This window comes from Aulonocara sp. 'chitande type north' Nkhata Bay, linkage group LG14, assembly GCF_057382095.1.
Source record: "Aulonocara sp. 'chitande type north' Nkhata Bay isolate Kocher_YH1m ecotype deep benthic linkage group LG14, A_spYH_male_GT1.1, whole genome shotgun sequence".
Classification (NCBI taxonomy): domain Eukaryota; kingdom Metazoa; phylum Chordata; class Actinopteri; order Cichliformes; family Cichlidae; genus Aulonocara; species Aulonocara sp. 'chitande type north' Nkhata Bay.
In genome coordinates this window covers 17,635,394-17,652,123 of record NC_141357.1, presented here as the reverse complement: position 1 = coordinate 17,652,123, position 16,730 = coordinate 17,635,394, and the positions used below count along the sequence as shown (strand labels likewise).

General features: G+C 40.8%; 1 protein-coding gene across 4 annotated transcripts; it reads left to right on the top strand.

Annotated features, from left to right (window-relative positions):
- The first annotated feature begins 3,661 nt into the window (after positions 1-3,661).
- On the top strand, positions 3,662-15,369 carry tsku (tsukushi small leucine rich proteoglycan homolog (Xenopus laevis)). Of its 4 annotated transcripts, none has more exons than XM_086261296.1 (3): positions 3,662-3,921; positions 10,734-11,045; positions 12,263-15,369. In XM_086261296.1, the coding sequence occupies exons 1-3, from the start codon at positions 3,907-3,909 to the stop codon at positions 13,001-13,003; spliced, it is 1,068 nt and encodes a 355-aa protein (XP_086117422.1). In that variant the 5' UTR covers positions 3,662-3,906; the 3' UTR covers positions 13,004-15,369. The 4 variants fall into 4 exon arrangements, with proteins under 4 accessions (XP_086117422.1, XP_086117425.1, XP_086117424.1 ...); XM_086261299.1 differs by lacking the exon at positions 3,662-3,921 and adding an exon at positions 4,509-4,777; XM_086261298.1 differs by lacking the exon at positions 3,662-3,921 and adding an exon at positions 9,963-10,020.
- The last annotated feature ends 1,361 nt before the right edge of the window (positions 15,370-16,730 follow it).

Sequence of the window (16,730 nt, the reverse complement as noted above, 5' to 3'; positions counted from 1 at the left end):
CCAAGTCAAAATACATAAATACACACGTAAATAAATATCAGCACAGTCAGACGATACGTTTCCTCACGAAAGATTCTCACAATATGCAGTCTGTGCAGAGAAAAACGGAAATGCAGTGTGGGCACGAAGGAGAAGGATGAATAAACATGCCTTTGGACCGATAAAATAGAATAAGGAGGAGACAAGTAATGGAGACACCAGGGAGGAGAGTATTTTCAAAGGCCTTGGACTTTTTGCGTCGTCCAAGGCACAGAAACTCCCACTAACAAGCCAAACACTTATGCTAAAGAAGTTGTTCTGAGTTTTAGGAGCTCTGTTCTGTCATGCCAAAGTCTTCATTTAGCAAGGTAAAGTACAATTCTCTTTTTAAGGGAGCCAAGTTATATTTAAGTGACGGGGTCAGCAAAACTGCAGCTGTTATTTTCTGTGATTAAAGTGAGAAAAAAATGAATAAATAAAATAATAATAAAAAAGTAATAATATATATATTTTTTAAACTTAAGCGCATAGTGTTTTTTTTAATGAGCTCTGGTGTCATCTAGTGGACAAGTCCTCCACTGCTTTTTCATATTTCCCCCCATTGACGTCAAAAGACTTTCTGGCTAATATAACCTAATATAATTAACCCGCTCAGTAAAGAAAATTATTGTTTCCCTCACAGTTAAACCCGTCTTAAAGGGAAAACCACGGACATTTGAAACACGGGCTGGTTTATAACACTTAACACTAAAAGGCAAAATCAAGCCCGAGCATTGCACTTCCTCTGCACATGCTCAGTTAGACGCATATGCAGTACAAATTTATTAAACCACCTATTCAAAAAAATAAATAAATAAAATAAAAATCAGGAAAACTCAAATATTTTAGTTCTTTATGATGATGATGATTATTACTTTAGCCAAAGCACAACATTCAACCACTTAAACTACTGTCTTTGTTCACGAATTCAAGTAAATATGTATTATAAGTAATATAAAAATAATACTAATGTGGCTTACTATTTTTTCTTTTCCCTTTTTTTGTAACTCAGTGAATTTGACAATAAGTATATGATTTCAATCAAAGAGCTTGTGTATACTGGTGAATTAACTATTAACCAAACCTCACACTCAGTGGTGCTCTGATGAATTTATTAAGCACTTTAAAGCTGTCAGAATAACTTAACAGTAAATGGATTTTTTAAAATCTCTTTTCTTTATTTTATTTAAAAATGTGTCATATGTAACTTTTTTCTCAGATGTCTTTACTGGACACTGCTAAAATTGGATTGATTTGAACTTCTAACAGGTATAACTGGAATAGACTAACAGAAGAAATGAGCAAGATCTCTAACTTTTGGTAATGCCTTGTTACAACTGCCTCTGAGTCCTTGTACTTTTATTACTATTTTTCGAAAAACCTAAATGGTTGGCCTTTGCAGCACGTTGCTCTGAATAAACCTAACTGGGCGTTTGTTCTTTTCAAACATCTGAGCAGCGATGTTGGTTTTACCCTTCTGGTTTATTCCTCTGCAAACATTATTCAGGAGGTTTAATCTCCACCTGCTTAATCATTTGCCTACCCCATAATCTATTATTTGAATTTTGCCACATGACTAAAGGTTTTTCTTGTTATCTTAAAAAAAAAAAAATCCCAATAGCATGAATGATAAGTAATGTTTTTCAGTTTCAGATACTGTAACACGCCCCTGAACACTGGGATTGTAACCAAGGAGGATTTTACAGCCTGTACTGTTTCCACAGTTGACACTGACATTGAAATAACAGAACGACCCAGCGATCACAAACTTGTTGTTAGGTTCACTCTGGCTGTTATGACTGTTGTAGAATGGACAGATTATGAAACAATGCTCCCTGAGCACAAAAGGCACCCACTCATATTACCCAAACACCTGAACTCGCAGTGGGAGCAAACCACACAGAAGTGATTTCTATTTCCTTTGTGTCTCCAATGATGTGTCCTGCAGACACTTAGTGTGATTTTGTATCACTTTGTGTGTCCTTGTTTGAAATCTCTTTGCAGCGACTGTGTGGCTCGGCTTTGGCTATATTGCACTTTTGCTTGTGTTTATCTCACATTCATGTTCCATTTCGGTCTTTTTGAACTATTCTGTGTATCTTTGGGGTCGTTTTGTCTCTTATTGCAGATGTTTTTGTCTCAGTTTGGTACATGTTGCATCTCTTCATTGGTTGGTGTATGTTTCATTTTCATTTCAAGCAGTACTCAAGGCCTCCCTCGACCAACTGGGCCTAGGGGGCTGTGTTCAGCAGGCTTCTAATCCTTTGGTGGCATTTTTAATAAGCAGTATGCCATAGCAGGAGAAAAACAAGAAGAAAGAGAGCTGGTTTACTGGTTTGATTTCATTAGACTAGGATTAGTGTTAGGGTCTTGAGCAAGTTCTGATCTTTTGACAAACCTGAAGACCCTTTTATTGCCAAAAAAAGATGCAAGAGGTCTATGCGTGTGACAGTGTTTGCACAAAACACGCAAAAAATATGACCAGCTTTCCTGCAGAACTTACTGTACTGCGTGCCTTTTTGTTTGCGGGGAAAAAACAATAGTTACAGTTCCTCAATGCTGGCCTCAGTTTGTGTGCACCCCTGGGAGTGCTGGTGCATGTGTGTGTGCGGGTAACCGTATGGGTGTGTGTCATGGTGCTGTAATGCTCTCACGAGGAAAACAATGGACCTTAAGGGTGCAGATAGAGAGAGCCGGGGGCCCTTCAGCATTGTTTGCATACCAACAGATGTTCATTATCACACTTGACCTCTGTGTTTTTGCTCCTGCATTATGAGAGAAGTGTTCCATGTCAGGATAACAGGGTGTAACACAAAATCTCCACAGATTTGGCCTGTGTAGGATGGTTGACTTAGTTATTTATTTAGTTGTCATGCTTGTATTTGGACGATGAGACTTCCCCTGTCATATTGGAAGTAAATATCTATTAAATATGTTCAAATTAAACAGATAACCGTTTCTGTAGGCATTGTCTTATACGCCTCAAACTTATTTGCCTGCACACCAGGCAAAAAAAGCGCGACAGGAAAGGTCTGGGTTTCTGTTCACATGAACTATTATTCTTTATTTATTTATTTTTTTTATCAGTTTCATCAAGACGTGTGGCTGAAGCCAAATGAAACAAACCGCCTTGTTGCGCAACCATGCTTTCAGCGTTTCTTTCCGCGCGTGTTAGTTTTTCTCCACTGCTACTAGAGGGCGCACAGAGCTCGGCATCGAGAAAGCGGAAACTCGTACTAGCGATCCTTTCAAAATAAAAACGTGAGCTTTTTTTTTTTTTATTTCTTTCAGAGCGAGCCTGGGTGAGACCTCTGAAACAGTTTCAGTGTGTAAATTCTCCCCGTTTCTAATACGAAATGGGTAAATAGATTTATTAAGATGATTATGATATGTTGCTGTATAGAGATTAGCTAGCTAAGGGCACATCTTAACCTGTACAGGAACCATGGCTACAGGAGCCGAGATAACCTAGCTGACTATCCGCTATTAAAAAATTGCTAATAAAAACTAATAATAAAAAGCCATCCTGAAGGCCCGTGCTTCTAATATAGTCGATAAAATGTAATAAATTCTTCTGTAAGCTCTATTTGAAACATTTTGTTTTGGCGGTAACAAACAGGAAGAGTGCTGTTTTTTTCTAGCTAGCTTTTTTTTTTTTTAAGTGGGCGCTAAAGCGGAATGGAGGAGGATGGGAACAGACGAGTGTGTCCCGGTGTTTCCAGCTCCTGATAGTTTACTGCGGCGGAGCAGAGCATACTGTCAGAGGGGTTTTGCAGAGCTCATGACGACTAGCAGACAGACGAGCCAGCGGGACACGAGAGAGCGGCGGGGGGCTGGAAAATGGGAGCGGTGAAGTGAAAAAAAGCAGCTGAAAAGCGGACTGCCTGGATGGAAGGCACCAAAGTAAGTTCCTGGAAACACAGAGTAATGAGAAAAGTAACAATGTCGCGTTTTCCCCCTCTTCTTTTTTACCCTCTCCCTTCTTCGTCTGCTTATTTTTTGTCTTCCAAGCTGTTAAATGTTGTCGGACAGAGAGCCCTGAGCAGAGGAGGGTGAGACATCTGGCCAGCTCAGATTTCACGTTTGCCTCTGTTTAAGAAACCGCCCCTGGTGTCCCGACTGACCCGACCGGGCTCTTGCGTGTCGTTAGCTCATGCTGTCCGGACACAGAGGGAGAAATAAACTTTATGGTGCTTGTCTGCTGTGAACGATGCGCGCTGAGGTGACACGCAGAGCTGCAGTGACAGCTGAGAGGGGCGGGGTTGGCAATAAAAGTATGTAAACTGTTCTTGGAAATGAGCATGTGAGGTTTTTTTTTAAAAAGTTATTCTAGTGTATTTAAGCAAAAGACCCCCCCCAACCCACCCCACCCCCAGCTCTGCCACGTACAGCTGCAGGAAATTTGATCTGCAGACAGAGGTGTCCGTGCAGTGCGTGGGTACCCGCCTCCCCTCTCGCAGGGCATGGCACGACGGTTTAAGTTGTGGCAGTGCTGACAGAGCTGCGGCACTTTTTGCGAGCGTTTGGTCGGCTTTTTACGATGAAAAAGAGGAAGAGAAACTCTGACACTGACACAAAGCCATAAATGAGAGAGAAGAGGATATATAGATGAAAATAGAAGCAAATAAAAGCTCTGCACTCACATTTTCTTCACATTTACTGATGCAGTCCAAATCCCCTCCTTTGAGCTTGACCAATATTTTTTTTTGGAGCCGATATTGATTATGTCCCCTCCAACAATACTGTCATTGTTAAATCGGTGAGTATTCTTTATTTTTATTTTTTTTATTTTTTTTCTATATATACACAAAAAATGAACAAACAGTATATTGAAGTTGCATTAGAAAGGTGGAAATGATTGGGCTAGTGCTGGGGAAATATTGGCCTGTTTGACAGATTTCAGCTTCAGGCCAAAACAAGATTAAATCTGGACAGCGTTGGAGAAATTTGGCCTTTCTCGCTCAGGATGGGCAATTCAAGAAACAGCACTGTTTGGCCAACAGTGCACAGTTGTAGCAGAGTTTGGGGTTTTTATGCTAGCGCTACCCAGCAGTAAGGTTTGTGCTAGATCGCCTATTTGTTATTATTAGTAGTTTTTTTTCTCAAAATTCCTTTGCTGTAATTGTGTTTGGCTTTGCCTGTTTTTCCTCTTTGTGTTTTCATCTTCTTCTTTTGGTTATGGCTCATCTGCCTCCATCTCACCCTGTCCTTAGCATCCTCTTCTGGCACACCAACCCTTTGCATGTCCTCCTGCATGGTTGTACTATTTGTATAGCAGCAACAAATCCACAGGCGGTATCAAAGACGTAGCCTTTTAGGTTTGTGAAATTCCATACTGACGTTATTGTCCTAGGTTTTTTTTTCCATTTTTTTTTCTTAATTTCTTTATTCATTATTGCCATCTTCTGGCTGTATAGAAGTGTTATATCTTATCAGGCAGAGGTAATGTGATGCAGTGAATTCAACTTTTTGTAGCATTTTTCTAATCACACTGACAGCTAAAAGCAGTAAAAGCACTACAAAAAGACCATGTGATGTGGTGACCTGTTGGGGGGGAAAGGGGTAGCAGCTTAAATTACCTTCTCCAAATAGTCAGGATGGTCTAGGAGAGGATACCACCTGGGGAGTACATGCAGGGGGGAGTACATGCAGGGGAGGAGTTATCTGGTGTTTTTTTTTTTCTTTCCTCCATATTTGTGTTATCAAATATAAAACCGACCTTGTAAGGAGCTGGCAAGATAAAGACTATTTTAGTGTTTAGTACCTGCTTAGTCAAGAGATGTAAACCTATGAAAATTGCAGAATGACACTACTTCTAAACTACCCAGAGTTAATCTTTCCTGGTTGAATGGGCTGATACTAACTGACTGATGTCTCAGGCAGCTAGTTTTGGCTACAGTACTAGATTACTATTACTGCTGCATGGCTATGTAAGCAGCATTTTCATGCTGTACCTGCTGATGATTATTCTACCAGCCTTGTAAACTTTTTGGTAATTTCTACTAATATATATGTGTATAAAATGATCACATACTACAATTACCTGTGTAAAGAGGCCATCCAGATAAACATCCAGCGAGTTATTTTTATTCTGAAGTACTGTCCTGCTAGCTTTTCAGAGTGCATTGGGATGAATGTGATTAGTCTCTTTGCCTCAGATTTTATTTATTCACCAGAACTGCTGGCGTTTCATTGGCATCTAATTGTTTTAAAACACTTAAGCAGTGCTGGTTTAATTCAAACTTCTCGTCTCCACCTCATTGTCATGCATTAATTTGGCTTAAAAGGATTAGTGCAGCATCCATCTTCTAATTACACACTTTTTAGTCTTCAGCTTGAAGATTAAATTGGGACAGAGAAGTCTCAGTGACATAACGAATACATCAGAGCACTGGAGGATGCTAAACGCATTGGGGGCTCAAAGAGGTCTGACTCAGATCGAAATGAATACATTTTAAATGGGAGGACTAAATAGAGAGATAGTTAGATAAGTAACGCTTTAAAATGTGCCTGCAGTATATTTGTATTCTACAAATTTGGTTACATTTAGATAAAGAAGACACAGTAGAAAATCTTTTATTTGAACTTGCACAAGGATTTTGCTTGCAGGCAAATAAAAGCGATGCTTTTCGATTGACTTTTGACACATTTATCTGATAAGTCTGATCACACTACAGCAAATTGAGCAACAGTGTGATAATATTTTGCAAAACTCTTGCAAAGATAAGATTGATCCCATAAAAATAATCACTGTGCATGTGTTCATATATAACTAATGGCTGATAAATCCTCAGGGGCCAGCAGAGGTTAATGTGCGGCTTTCACGGGATGAAGAGGTGTGAGAAGACCTCTGAAAGCGAGAACATGTCGGAGGCTGATTTCACAGTCCTTTGCCAATTGCCCTCTCAGGGGGGCTTTTGTAGCTCGTGCTGCTGTTGGATAATTGCAGCAGTTAGAATGTGTCTGATCTGGAGGCGCTGCCTGCAGTGGTTTGCTGTTAGCTGAGATTTATTGGCAAGAAGCTGGGAAGCACACCTGGCGCAGAAAGTTCAGCACTAATGCGGAGGGAGCGAACAGTGGAGGAGGGGGAGAAGGGTTGATGAAAGTGGCTGGATAACCACAGAAGTGACAAACTGCTGAAGAGCACTTGGTTTTACAGTTTTCCACATATAGGCCACGTCCACACTAGCCCGGATAGATTTGAAAATGACGTTTTCGTCTGAAAACGCTCCGCATCCACACTAGCGTTTTCAGTCATCTTCACAGAGTTGTGCGTCCACATTGAAATAGCCAAAAACGCTTACTTTCCAGCATTGCGCATGCGTGAAACGCAAGAAGATTCGGCCTGCCTCATTTCTGTCTGCCGTTTATTTACTTTCTGGCTCGTTGAAACGTCGTGGCAAAAGTTTTTTTTAAATGGACTAACAATGAGGTGGAGTTGTTGCTGCGAGTAACACAAAAGTACAAAGTTGCAAAAGAGTGAGAATTAAATTATTTGAAGCATGTACAAACTGATATCAATCTTTAATAGGGCTGTCAAAATTGAGAGCAAACAAAACAACTGCTGTATAATGTTCTCCGCTATCTTTGTTGAATTGGTCACATGACTGCATCACATGACTAAAATTTGTCATCGTTTTCGAAAGTCTCCATTTTCGCTGTCAACACTGCGACGCGAAGCACCGTCTTCAAGTGTATTCGTTTTCGAGAGCGTTTTCAAAACGCAGTCTCAGTGTGGACGGGAGGCCAAAACGGAGAGAAAACGATGAGAAAACGATTTTCAAACGAAAACGCATTAGTGTGGACGTAGCCATAGTCTGCCTATAGCATTCCTCTCTGTAGTTCCAGGTTGGGCTGAAGTAAAAGTTCTGTGTCCGTGTGCCTACGTAGAGCCTACATCTAGGGGTGTTCAATGTGCTCCTGTAAACTCATAAAAAAAACCTGTATAATTGAGCTTATTGGAAAAAAAACATTGAATATCAAAAATACAGCTGGGATAGGCTCCAGCGCCCCCCGCGACCCTGAAAAAAAGGATAAGCGGAAGCGAATGGATGGATGGACAGTATGAAAAGTACAGACGGTGGCAGCAGTGCTTTCATTGCTTCTAACACTCACTTGAGGACTTTATGTGTTATAACCTCACTGTTTTCCACGCCTGGCTGGTGAACCAGCAACAGCACAAGCACGAGTAGCCCACAGACCGGTTGTACCACATACTTTGGTCACTGCCTCCATCTGACAACAGACCAAGGTCATTTTAGTTTACTAAAACTGGATGTGAAAAACATTTTAGGTAACTAAAATAAATATAAAAGACCTTTTGAAAAAAATTGAAATAAACTGAAAGGATTCTGTGAACTACAAAAATTTGGAAGAAATTTAAATTTGATCAAAACTTGCCTTATGAGACATTCATGGACTTGCTTTTTGAGACTTTAGATGTCTACAAGACTGAGAGTCAACTGCTTTCATTGTTTTTTGTTTTTTTTTTGTAATACCTGTGCTGAAATCTTGCCTCTGACATATGTCCTCCACACAATCATAAATAATAAAAACTAAATCCAAGTCTGAAACTAATAGAAACTAGCTCTCTATGGTCTGCTAACCAGTGTTAATGAATTTTGATTCGGTTTTAGTCCTAGTCTTATTTTCCTTGATATTAAATGTGAATTTTGTCCTTATGTCTGCGCTTCTCTTCCGCCCACACATGGGTGGAGCCAGCTGTACCATTTCCCATTAAAAAAAAAAAAAAAAAAAAAAAGATATTCTGATTGGATTTTGTATCTCCAAAATATTTTCATCTAGTTTTTATTTGATGACAAAAGTGTCGTACATTTCATCAAAGTTTTTTCATTTTTTTTCTTGTGTTCATCTGGGGGAAAAAAAGCCATTGATAAAAAACAATGATAAAAATTGTTTGTCGTGAAAGTAAACAGTGTTGCTAATGCACTTCAACTGGGAAATCAGTAGACCTAAACCATTCTTTATGACAATCAGTTTTCATACATAAGATTTTAAATGTAGACTCAGAGAGATCTTTCTTGAATGAATTCATTAGCAGCTGTGGCTTAGGAGGTAAATTGTCTACCAATTGGAAAGTTGGATGAACAAATTTGTGGCTACTTGCATCTGCATGTTGAACTGTTGGGCAAAATACTGAACTCCCAAGTTGCTCCTGATGCATCTATGTGAGTGTGTGTGATTGGGTGAATGATCCTTTTAGTTTAAAAAAAATAAAGTTGCATGTGAACTGTGCTGCTTGTAAAGAACTCAGCGTTCCAACGTGCCCCTTCATGTCTGGTCAAAACGTGCAGCTCGGGGGACGTGCACAGTCCGCACTTGGAACGCACAGTCACGGCTTTCTATCGCTTTTACAGATTAACCAATAGCAGTGTGTACAGGGGTCAAAACAGCCAAACACTGCACAGAGGTGAGCGGCTTTGGCTGAGCAGACTTTGAGCCCGTTGTAATCGGCACGCATATGTTAAACAGCAAGTAATGTGTAACTACGCTCCTCACGCTCATACATAATGTAAGGGAAATAAATTTTAACTCTTTCTAGGTGTTACTGAAAATGCATTTTGCATTTATTGGAAAGCCTTAAAATTAAATGCATTCATACTGAATTTTGTGCTCTTGGTAATGTCCAATAAAAAAGTGGAACTTCTAAGAGTTTTTTTTTTAAATTTTTTAAATTTGTAACAACATGACAGTTATTCTAGTTTACTTATTTAAAAACAGGAGGGCAAGGGTGTCATTTTCTCACAACTTCACCATGACTTTTCACTTCTAACTATTACACAACTCTTAACCTCTGTCCATTTTCTGTGTGTGTGTGTGTGTGTGTGTGTGTGTGTGTGTGTGTGTGTGTGTGTGTGTGTGTGTGTGTGTGTGTGTGTGTGTGAGTGTACTTGTTGCCTTAGTTGAACTGCGTGACTAGACACTGTTAAGCTCCCATTCATTCCGATACACACAGAGGGAGCACACAAGAGCTGAATATAGGTATGACTGGCTATTCTCTGGTTTGGTCTTGGTTCAGTTTTGCAGTATTTTTATTGGATGATTATATATTTATTCTGCAATTTATTCTCTTTTTAAAGCTTTCTAAAATTGTGGAGCAATTTTTAAATTTCAGTCATTTCATTTATAAAGTTTCTTTCCGTATTTGCTGTGCTTTACAGTGCAGTCACATAGAAATAGCATTTCAGAAGGAGAAATTGTTTCTGACTGTGTCTTCTTAATACACCGAGGCTCAGAGGATGTGGGCACATCTCTCTTATTTTTTTTTCTCCCTAATTTCAAAATGGATCAAAGATTTACGATACACTCAGTTTTATAACTATGCGTATGCATTCTAGTGAGTTGACTAAGAAAGTGCAAATGAACTCATTGATCAAAGAAATTAGGTCACACCCATTGGGAAGCCAAAAGAGAGAGGGAGAGAGACAGAGAAGGGGGAAATTGGGGCTACTCAAGTTGCACAAATAAAAGCGTGAAGTCTTTTTCTCAGAGCTATACAAAAGCCTTCACAGCTCCTCAAATTTCTAAAATCCAGGTACTCTGTTCGGTAGTTCATGCAAGGTTGGATTTGATGGTGAGTGAGAGGTGCAGTTTCTCCAGATGGCAACTGTGCCCAGGAACCGTTTTTAACCTGGCAGGCAGGAGTGTTGTTAAGAGGGCTGTTAATGTAAATAGTGAATTTGTTCTCTCTCCAGAGAATAATGGCTCTCTTGCTGTGGCTCGGTCTCTCGCTGCTGGCGGACGCCCAGTCCAGCGGCGTTAAGAACTGCCATCCTGGTTGCCATTGTGAAGTGGAAAGCTTTGGTCTCTTCGACAGCTTCAGCTTGACCAAAGTGGACTGCCGAGGGCTGGGACCCAGCGCCTCCATGCCCATACCAATCCCGCTGGACACTGCTCACTTGGACCTGTCCTCCAATGAAATGGGCCCACTCAGTGACACTATGTTGGCTGGTCCAGGCTACACCACCCTCATCAGTTTGGACCTCAGCAGCAACCACATTACAAAGGTAAGTAGTTTAAAGAACTCCTATATATGTCCTTGACCCACTAAAGACTAAACTTTTACTGGTGGTTTTTCAGGCATTTGGGTTCTTTTTACTGTTTTTTTTTTTTTTTTTTAAATTGTTTTGTTTTTGTCATTTGCTGTGTTGCTTTCTGTGTTATTTGCCCAGATTTTGATGTGGCATCTTGCCTGGGATTACCGTAATGACCCTTATATCACTGAAAAGCACAGAGTTGCTGCTTTCAGGAGCCATTGGAAGTTTTGTTATTGAGCCAGTAGTTCAAGAGTTACAATAGTTTGACCTAAAAGTTTAACCTAAACCCATCGAGCACGCCAACGCTCCAATTGGGAGGATTATAGTACTAGTGTAATAATCTTCTGGTACAGTGCTGTAAAAAAAGTATTTTCCTCATTTCTGATTTCTTATTTTTTCTTTCAGATCATCAAACAAATTTTTAATATTAGTAAAATATAACCAGGGTAAATACAAAATGAAGTTTTTAAATGAATGTTTCTTATGGGAAAAAAAGCTGTCCAAACCTACCTGGCTTTGTGTAACAAGGGATTTGTCCCCTGTTAAATCATGATTTGCCAAAGATTCCAAAGAAGGAGAATGTCCGGCTATCAGTTCAAGCCTTGAAGTTCAAACACACTTGTGTTTTGCAGCAGGGCAATAATCTGAAACACACCAGCAAGTCAGCCTCTAAATGGCTAAAAAAAAAACCAAAATGAAGGTTTTTGGCGTAGTCAAAGTCAAATTTTTTATGCCTGTTTTTTAAACAAAGATTTATAACTTGGGCTGAATCTGCAGTGTTTTGTAAATTCTACCAGCTTATTCTCACTTAGATTCAGACATACGCAGCTCAGACCTGCTCCCTACTGCCAGCTAGTTTGGAGTGTTATCTCAAGTTTTTAAGGACACAAAATTGATGGAGCCTGATACACAGAGCGGGGTGTTGAGAGAGATAGACGAAGCCAGTTAAAACCTTTTTCACAGTTCACTGGACCGCTAATGGAGCACAATGGACATGCAGCTCTGTAGCTAACACCTCTTCTAGCGTCAGAGATAACAGCTCAAGTATTTGCCCTTTCTGGTCCCATTATGGTGCAGGCTCCACCAGTCTCACAAAATAAATGAAAATATTTACTTGCAGCTTACTGCTCAGTGTTTATTCCTTCTTTTTATCTTTGTTAACTTGTTTCCTTCCTTCATACTTCCAGATAAGCCCCAGCGCACTGTCCAAGCTGCGTTATCTGGAGTCTTTGGATCTGAGCCACAACAGCTTGGAGAGCCTCTCGCCGAGCTGTTTCTCTGGGCTCCCCCTGGTTGAAGTTGACCTCAGCCACAACAGCTTCCGGGAGTTTGACTTGGAGGTGTTTGCTTCCAAGGTTCACAGTGAACCTGTTAGTGTGGATCTGTCTCAAAACAAGCTTGTTTCAGTCTCTGCTGCTTTGTACGGCCGAGTTTTACACATCCAGAGCTTAACTCTGTCGTCAAACCAGCTGTCGAGCGTGCCGAGCCTGGCGGGACTTCTTCTGAGGTATCTCAATCTGGATGGAAACCCCATCAGACAAATCACAGAGGGAGCCTTTGCTCAGCTGAAAGATCTGGTTTATTTATCTCTGAGTGGCCTCCCCGAACTCGAACACATCAGGCCAATGGGCTTCAAAGGTCTCCAGAGCCTGCAAGTTCTGGATCTCTCAAACAACCCGAAGCTCAAGAGCCTGAGCCCCACAGTGTTTAGTGGGCTAGACTCTCTGCAGGAGCTGAATTTGACCGGTTCTGGCGTAGCATCCTTGCCAGCTAACATGCTGACCCATCTGCCCAGCATTAAGAGTATCACACTGGGACGAAACAACCATTGCTGGAGGACCCAGAAACAGGGACTGTTCCACCGGCAGATGGGGCAGGTCCAGCATAACGAGGTGCTGACCTGTAACACAGACGGCATTGTGCTGTGAGGGAATGGACTGCTTCTTGGAGCCTTGATACCAGAGCTGTGCCTTCATTTGCTTAGAGATGAAAACACTTTTATTTGTGTGTGTGTGTGTGTGTGTGTGTTGCTCTTATTAAGTCACAGGGATATTTTGGAGCGTCTTTTAAAGATCTGAGGTAGCCTTCATGAAGTATCATACATGCTGTATCTTTTTAAAACGCAGTCTCTTTTTATGTAGCACATTTTCTTTAAAATGCAGTGTTGTCTAAACTGGTAGAGAACCTGTCATGAAGTCACAACTTAAGCAATGTTTATACATTACTTAAAGTACTGGAGTGTACTTCATGTACGCTCAAGGGATTTTACACCACACCACTGCATTTCTCTGTAAATTTGCTGGTGTAGTTTGAGTGGTATGCAAATGTCCACTCGCATATTGCTTCCCATTAGCTTTTAATGGATATCCTAACTTAATAATGACCAAATGAACAAAAAAAAGCCAAAAAATATAAGCACCATACTTTGCTGAAGTGACATAACTGCAGGTATGAAAAAAGACAGTCCATAATGAATGTGCCATCTGCATTGATTGTGGCACTAGTACACCTCTTCATGGACAGGAACACTGTGGGAAGGCAGCCCACTCTTCAGTCAGTGCAGCCCAGAGTTGCTGCTGAATCTGTGGAGAGGAACTCCACAGGTTTCATGTGGTTGAGATCAGGGCTCATTGCTCATTGGCATCTTGTCTGGCGGTCCGCCCTGCCTCTGTCATTCTAATGGGACGATCATGGTCAGGTTGCCCCAGATGGGATTTTTTCCAAACCTATGATGGCTTTTTCATAGGGTTGGGTGTGTTTGATAGAGGAGTGGCCATCTGGGGTACTTTGGGTAAAGGCATTGTGACACTCTTTGCTAAAATAAAATGTTGGGAATTATCAAAAAAGCAACCCCACAATAGAGAAAAACTCTTCCCAAATTGGGCCAAAAGTAGAGTGGTGTGTTATTAAATCCCTTGAGTGTACTTCAAAGCGGACCACATTACGATTTAATTGCACTTATTAGATTTGCGGTATTGTTTTATAATAATGCACTTAAACCTTTGGAAAATATCATTCCTTCAAAGTGTTGCTGAGAACGACAGCACTGAGGGACTTTTGTTGACCGGTGACCACTAAGATTTTTCATGTGATATTGAATGTGACGCTTGACAGAAAAGGTTAGGGGAGGGTTTTCTTTAGAAGACTGATACCACTCTTATGTTTTTAGAATGAAGTTTATCTTTGCTCAAAGACTGGACGCAGAGAAAGCAGACTAGCTCTGTTGGAAGAACCAGCTTTCCACCGACAAGCCACCGGTGCCTGATCCGAAAACTGGTTCCACGCACTCCCACCGAAATGAGACTGATACCAAGAAAAACTGCTTTTCTTACCGCTGTTGATGACATCAGATGCTACAAATTCTTAGATCATTCACAGATTCTGTCAGTATCCCACGGATTATTGCTCAACTTTTCCTGCGTACCGGCTGACCTATTTAATCATCAGCCGGTGATTAAGAATCACAAGCACCATCATTGCAGCACTTGAAGTAAGGTTTATTTAACATGTCCTTGCCTGCTTTGCTTATTCCATGGAAACACAGTCCACCTACAAGAGATACAACCCGTTCATTTGCTGGATTTTCTCACTTTTTTGTACAGAACCAGGCTGTCTTCGTATAACCCTGTATTCAGTCTTAATGTTAAGCTACGCCAACAGTGGCTGCTGGTTAACGCAAGTATTTCACACAAAAACAACTCCCCCAAAAAACATTGAACTCTAGAATCCAGGGAGCAGATTCCTTTAAGTACGTGGGAAACAAAGTCAAGTCTTGCTACACATGCTGAGGGCAAAATTCTTTTCCTTGTTACACCCACAAAATGACCTTTTCATTACTTGATTTTTTTGTTTGCTTGTTTGTTTGCTTGTTTTTTGTGCCCATTGAGCCCGAGCTGAACTGTTCCTTTCCACAGCTACACTACAAAACAGGACGTAAGCGTCCTCGACCGTGCAGACCTGGAGTTGCTGTTACTCCCGGTCACATTGTCCTCCATCTGAGCGGGATGGTTTTCATAGCAGATTGGCTCATATCCAGTATTATTATCACTTGTTATCACATACTTGGTGATGAAAAGATGCCAGTATGTGTTAATGTTTAAACATCGAGCAGCGCTGTGCTTACCTTGGCATTCCTGTGGCATTCAGTGCAGCCTCAAGACTGCACATTAGGGTTTTATTGATGTCTGCAATTTGAAAGCATATCCAATCTTTTCAGTTTAAGTGGAGGAGACTTTATATTTGTATGTATGTAACTATGCTGTATATAACTTTATATAAAATGTGACTATTCTTACATCCTTTGACTGCTTTAATTCTTTGTGACGTAAGAATGGGAACAATTATTCTGTGTACCGGCCGAGGAAATGAAACACATTCAAAACTGAATCGCATGCGAGGAAATATTGTGTCAGTGTCTGTGCCGCATTTAACATTTTGCTCCAGTTTTTCATAGAAAGTGTGTGCAATATGTGCCTGACTCACAGCAAAGGGTGTGTCTCTGCAGGACACGAGGAAAAGCTTAGATCTCTGCGGTTTGTGTCGCTTTCACAACTCAGAAACTTTATTTACACGCATGCACAGACCCATACGGGCACGCTTGTGCTCCTGAATAGCTTTAAAAAAAAAATTGGGACACGCACAAAGGTTTGTCAGGCTTATATGCCACAGTGCGCTGGTAACCTGCCAAGGAGGTGACAGCGAAGGAGCCGAGCTGAGAAAGGAGAAAAGGGGGAAAGAGAAGTGGGTGTCCGACACGGCAGCTTGCAGATTTTCTGTGTGTCTGTGTGTGTGTTTGGCAACAAGTGGTATCCAAGATGGAAAAACGTCACACTGTGTCCTGTGTTCTGTGACACTTTGTTCAAACTACAAGAAAAAAACAAAAGCAAAGGGGGAAGAAAAGTGACTAATTAACGGATTTTCAGAGATTGCATCAGAGGCCGACCACATGTGTTACATCTTGAAAAATGACCTGGAGAATACAGAGGGTTTATGGGTAAGTTTGCTTATGTCATGCAGTTCTAACTTGTGAGTGGGACCCTCAGTGGATTGATCCCACAGCACAAAACTTTTCCAGATGTTTTTTTTCTTCTTTTTTTCCCCCTGTCTTGTGTGATGCAGTGTTGTGTTTATACCTAAGGAAGCAATTCAAAAAAAAGAAAAAGAAAGCAATCCCAGCTGTATTCAGTAGTGGCACAATAGCTTAAACACTTTCAAAAAATCCCTCTGGTTCTATAATCATAACACTTATTTTAAGCATATAATCCAGTGTCCAGAAATGTTTGTGTGAAGTGTAATAACATGTTTAAGAGTGAAAATATGAATAAGACCTTGAGCAGAAAGCTATCCAGGATGGAGACCATGTGTCCGTTTACACATTCCACCGTCGCCTAACAATGTTCCTCTGTGTCTTCAGGGGCATGCACAGATGTGTTGAAAAGGAGCAGAAATGAGCTGTCATGACATCTGTAAGATGCATCACAGTCTAGTACATCCTTGTCTCAGAAGGAAATGCACAGTGGAACATATGCTGCTTATTAATGCAAATAATCAGCCAGTGACACGACAGAAACTCGGCGCATGAAGTTCACGAAGTTTACACGGTGTTATCAAAACTGGACAGTAAAGGAATAGAAAAATGTTGCCCAGCCTGATGAG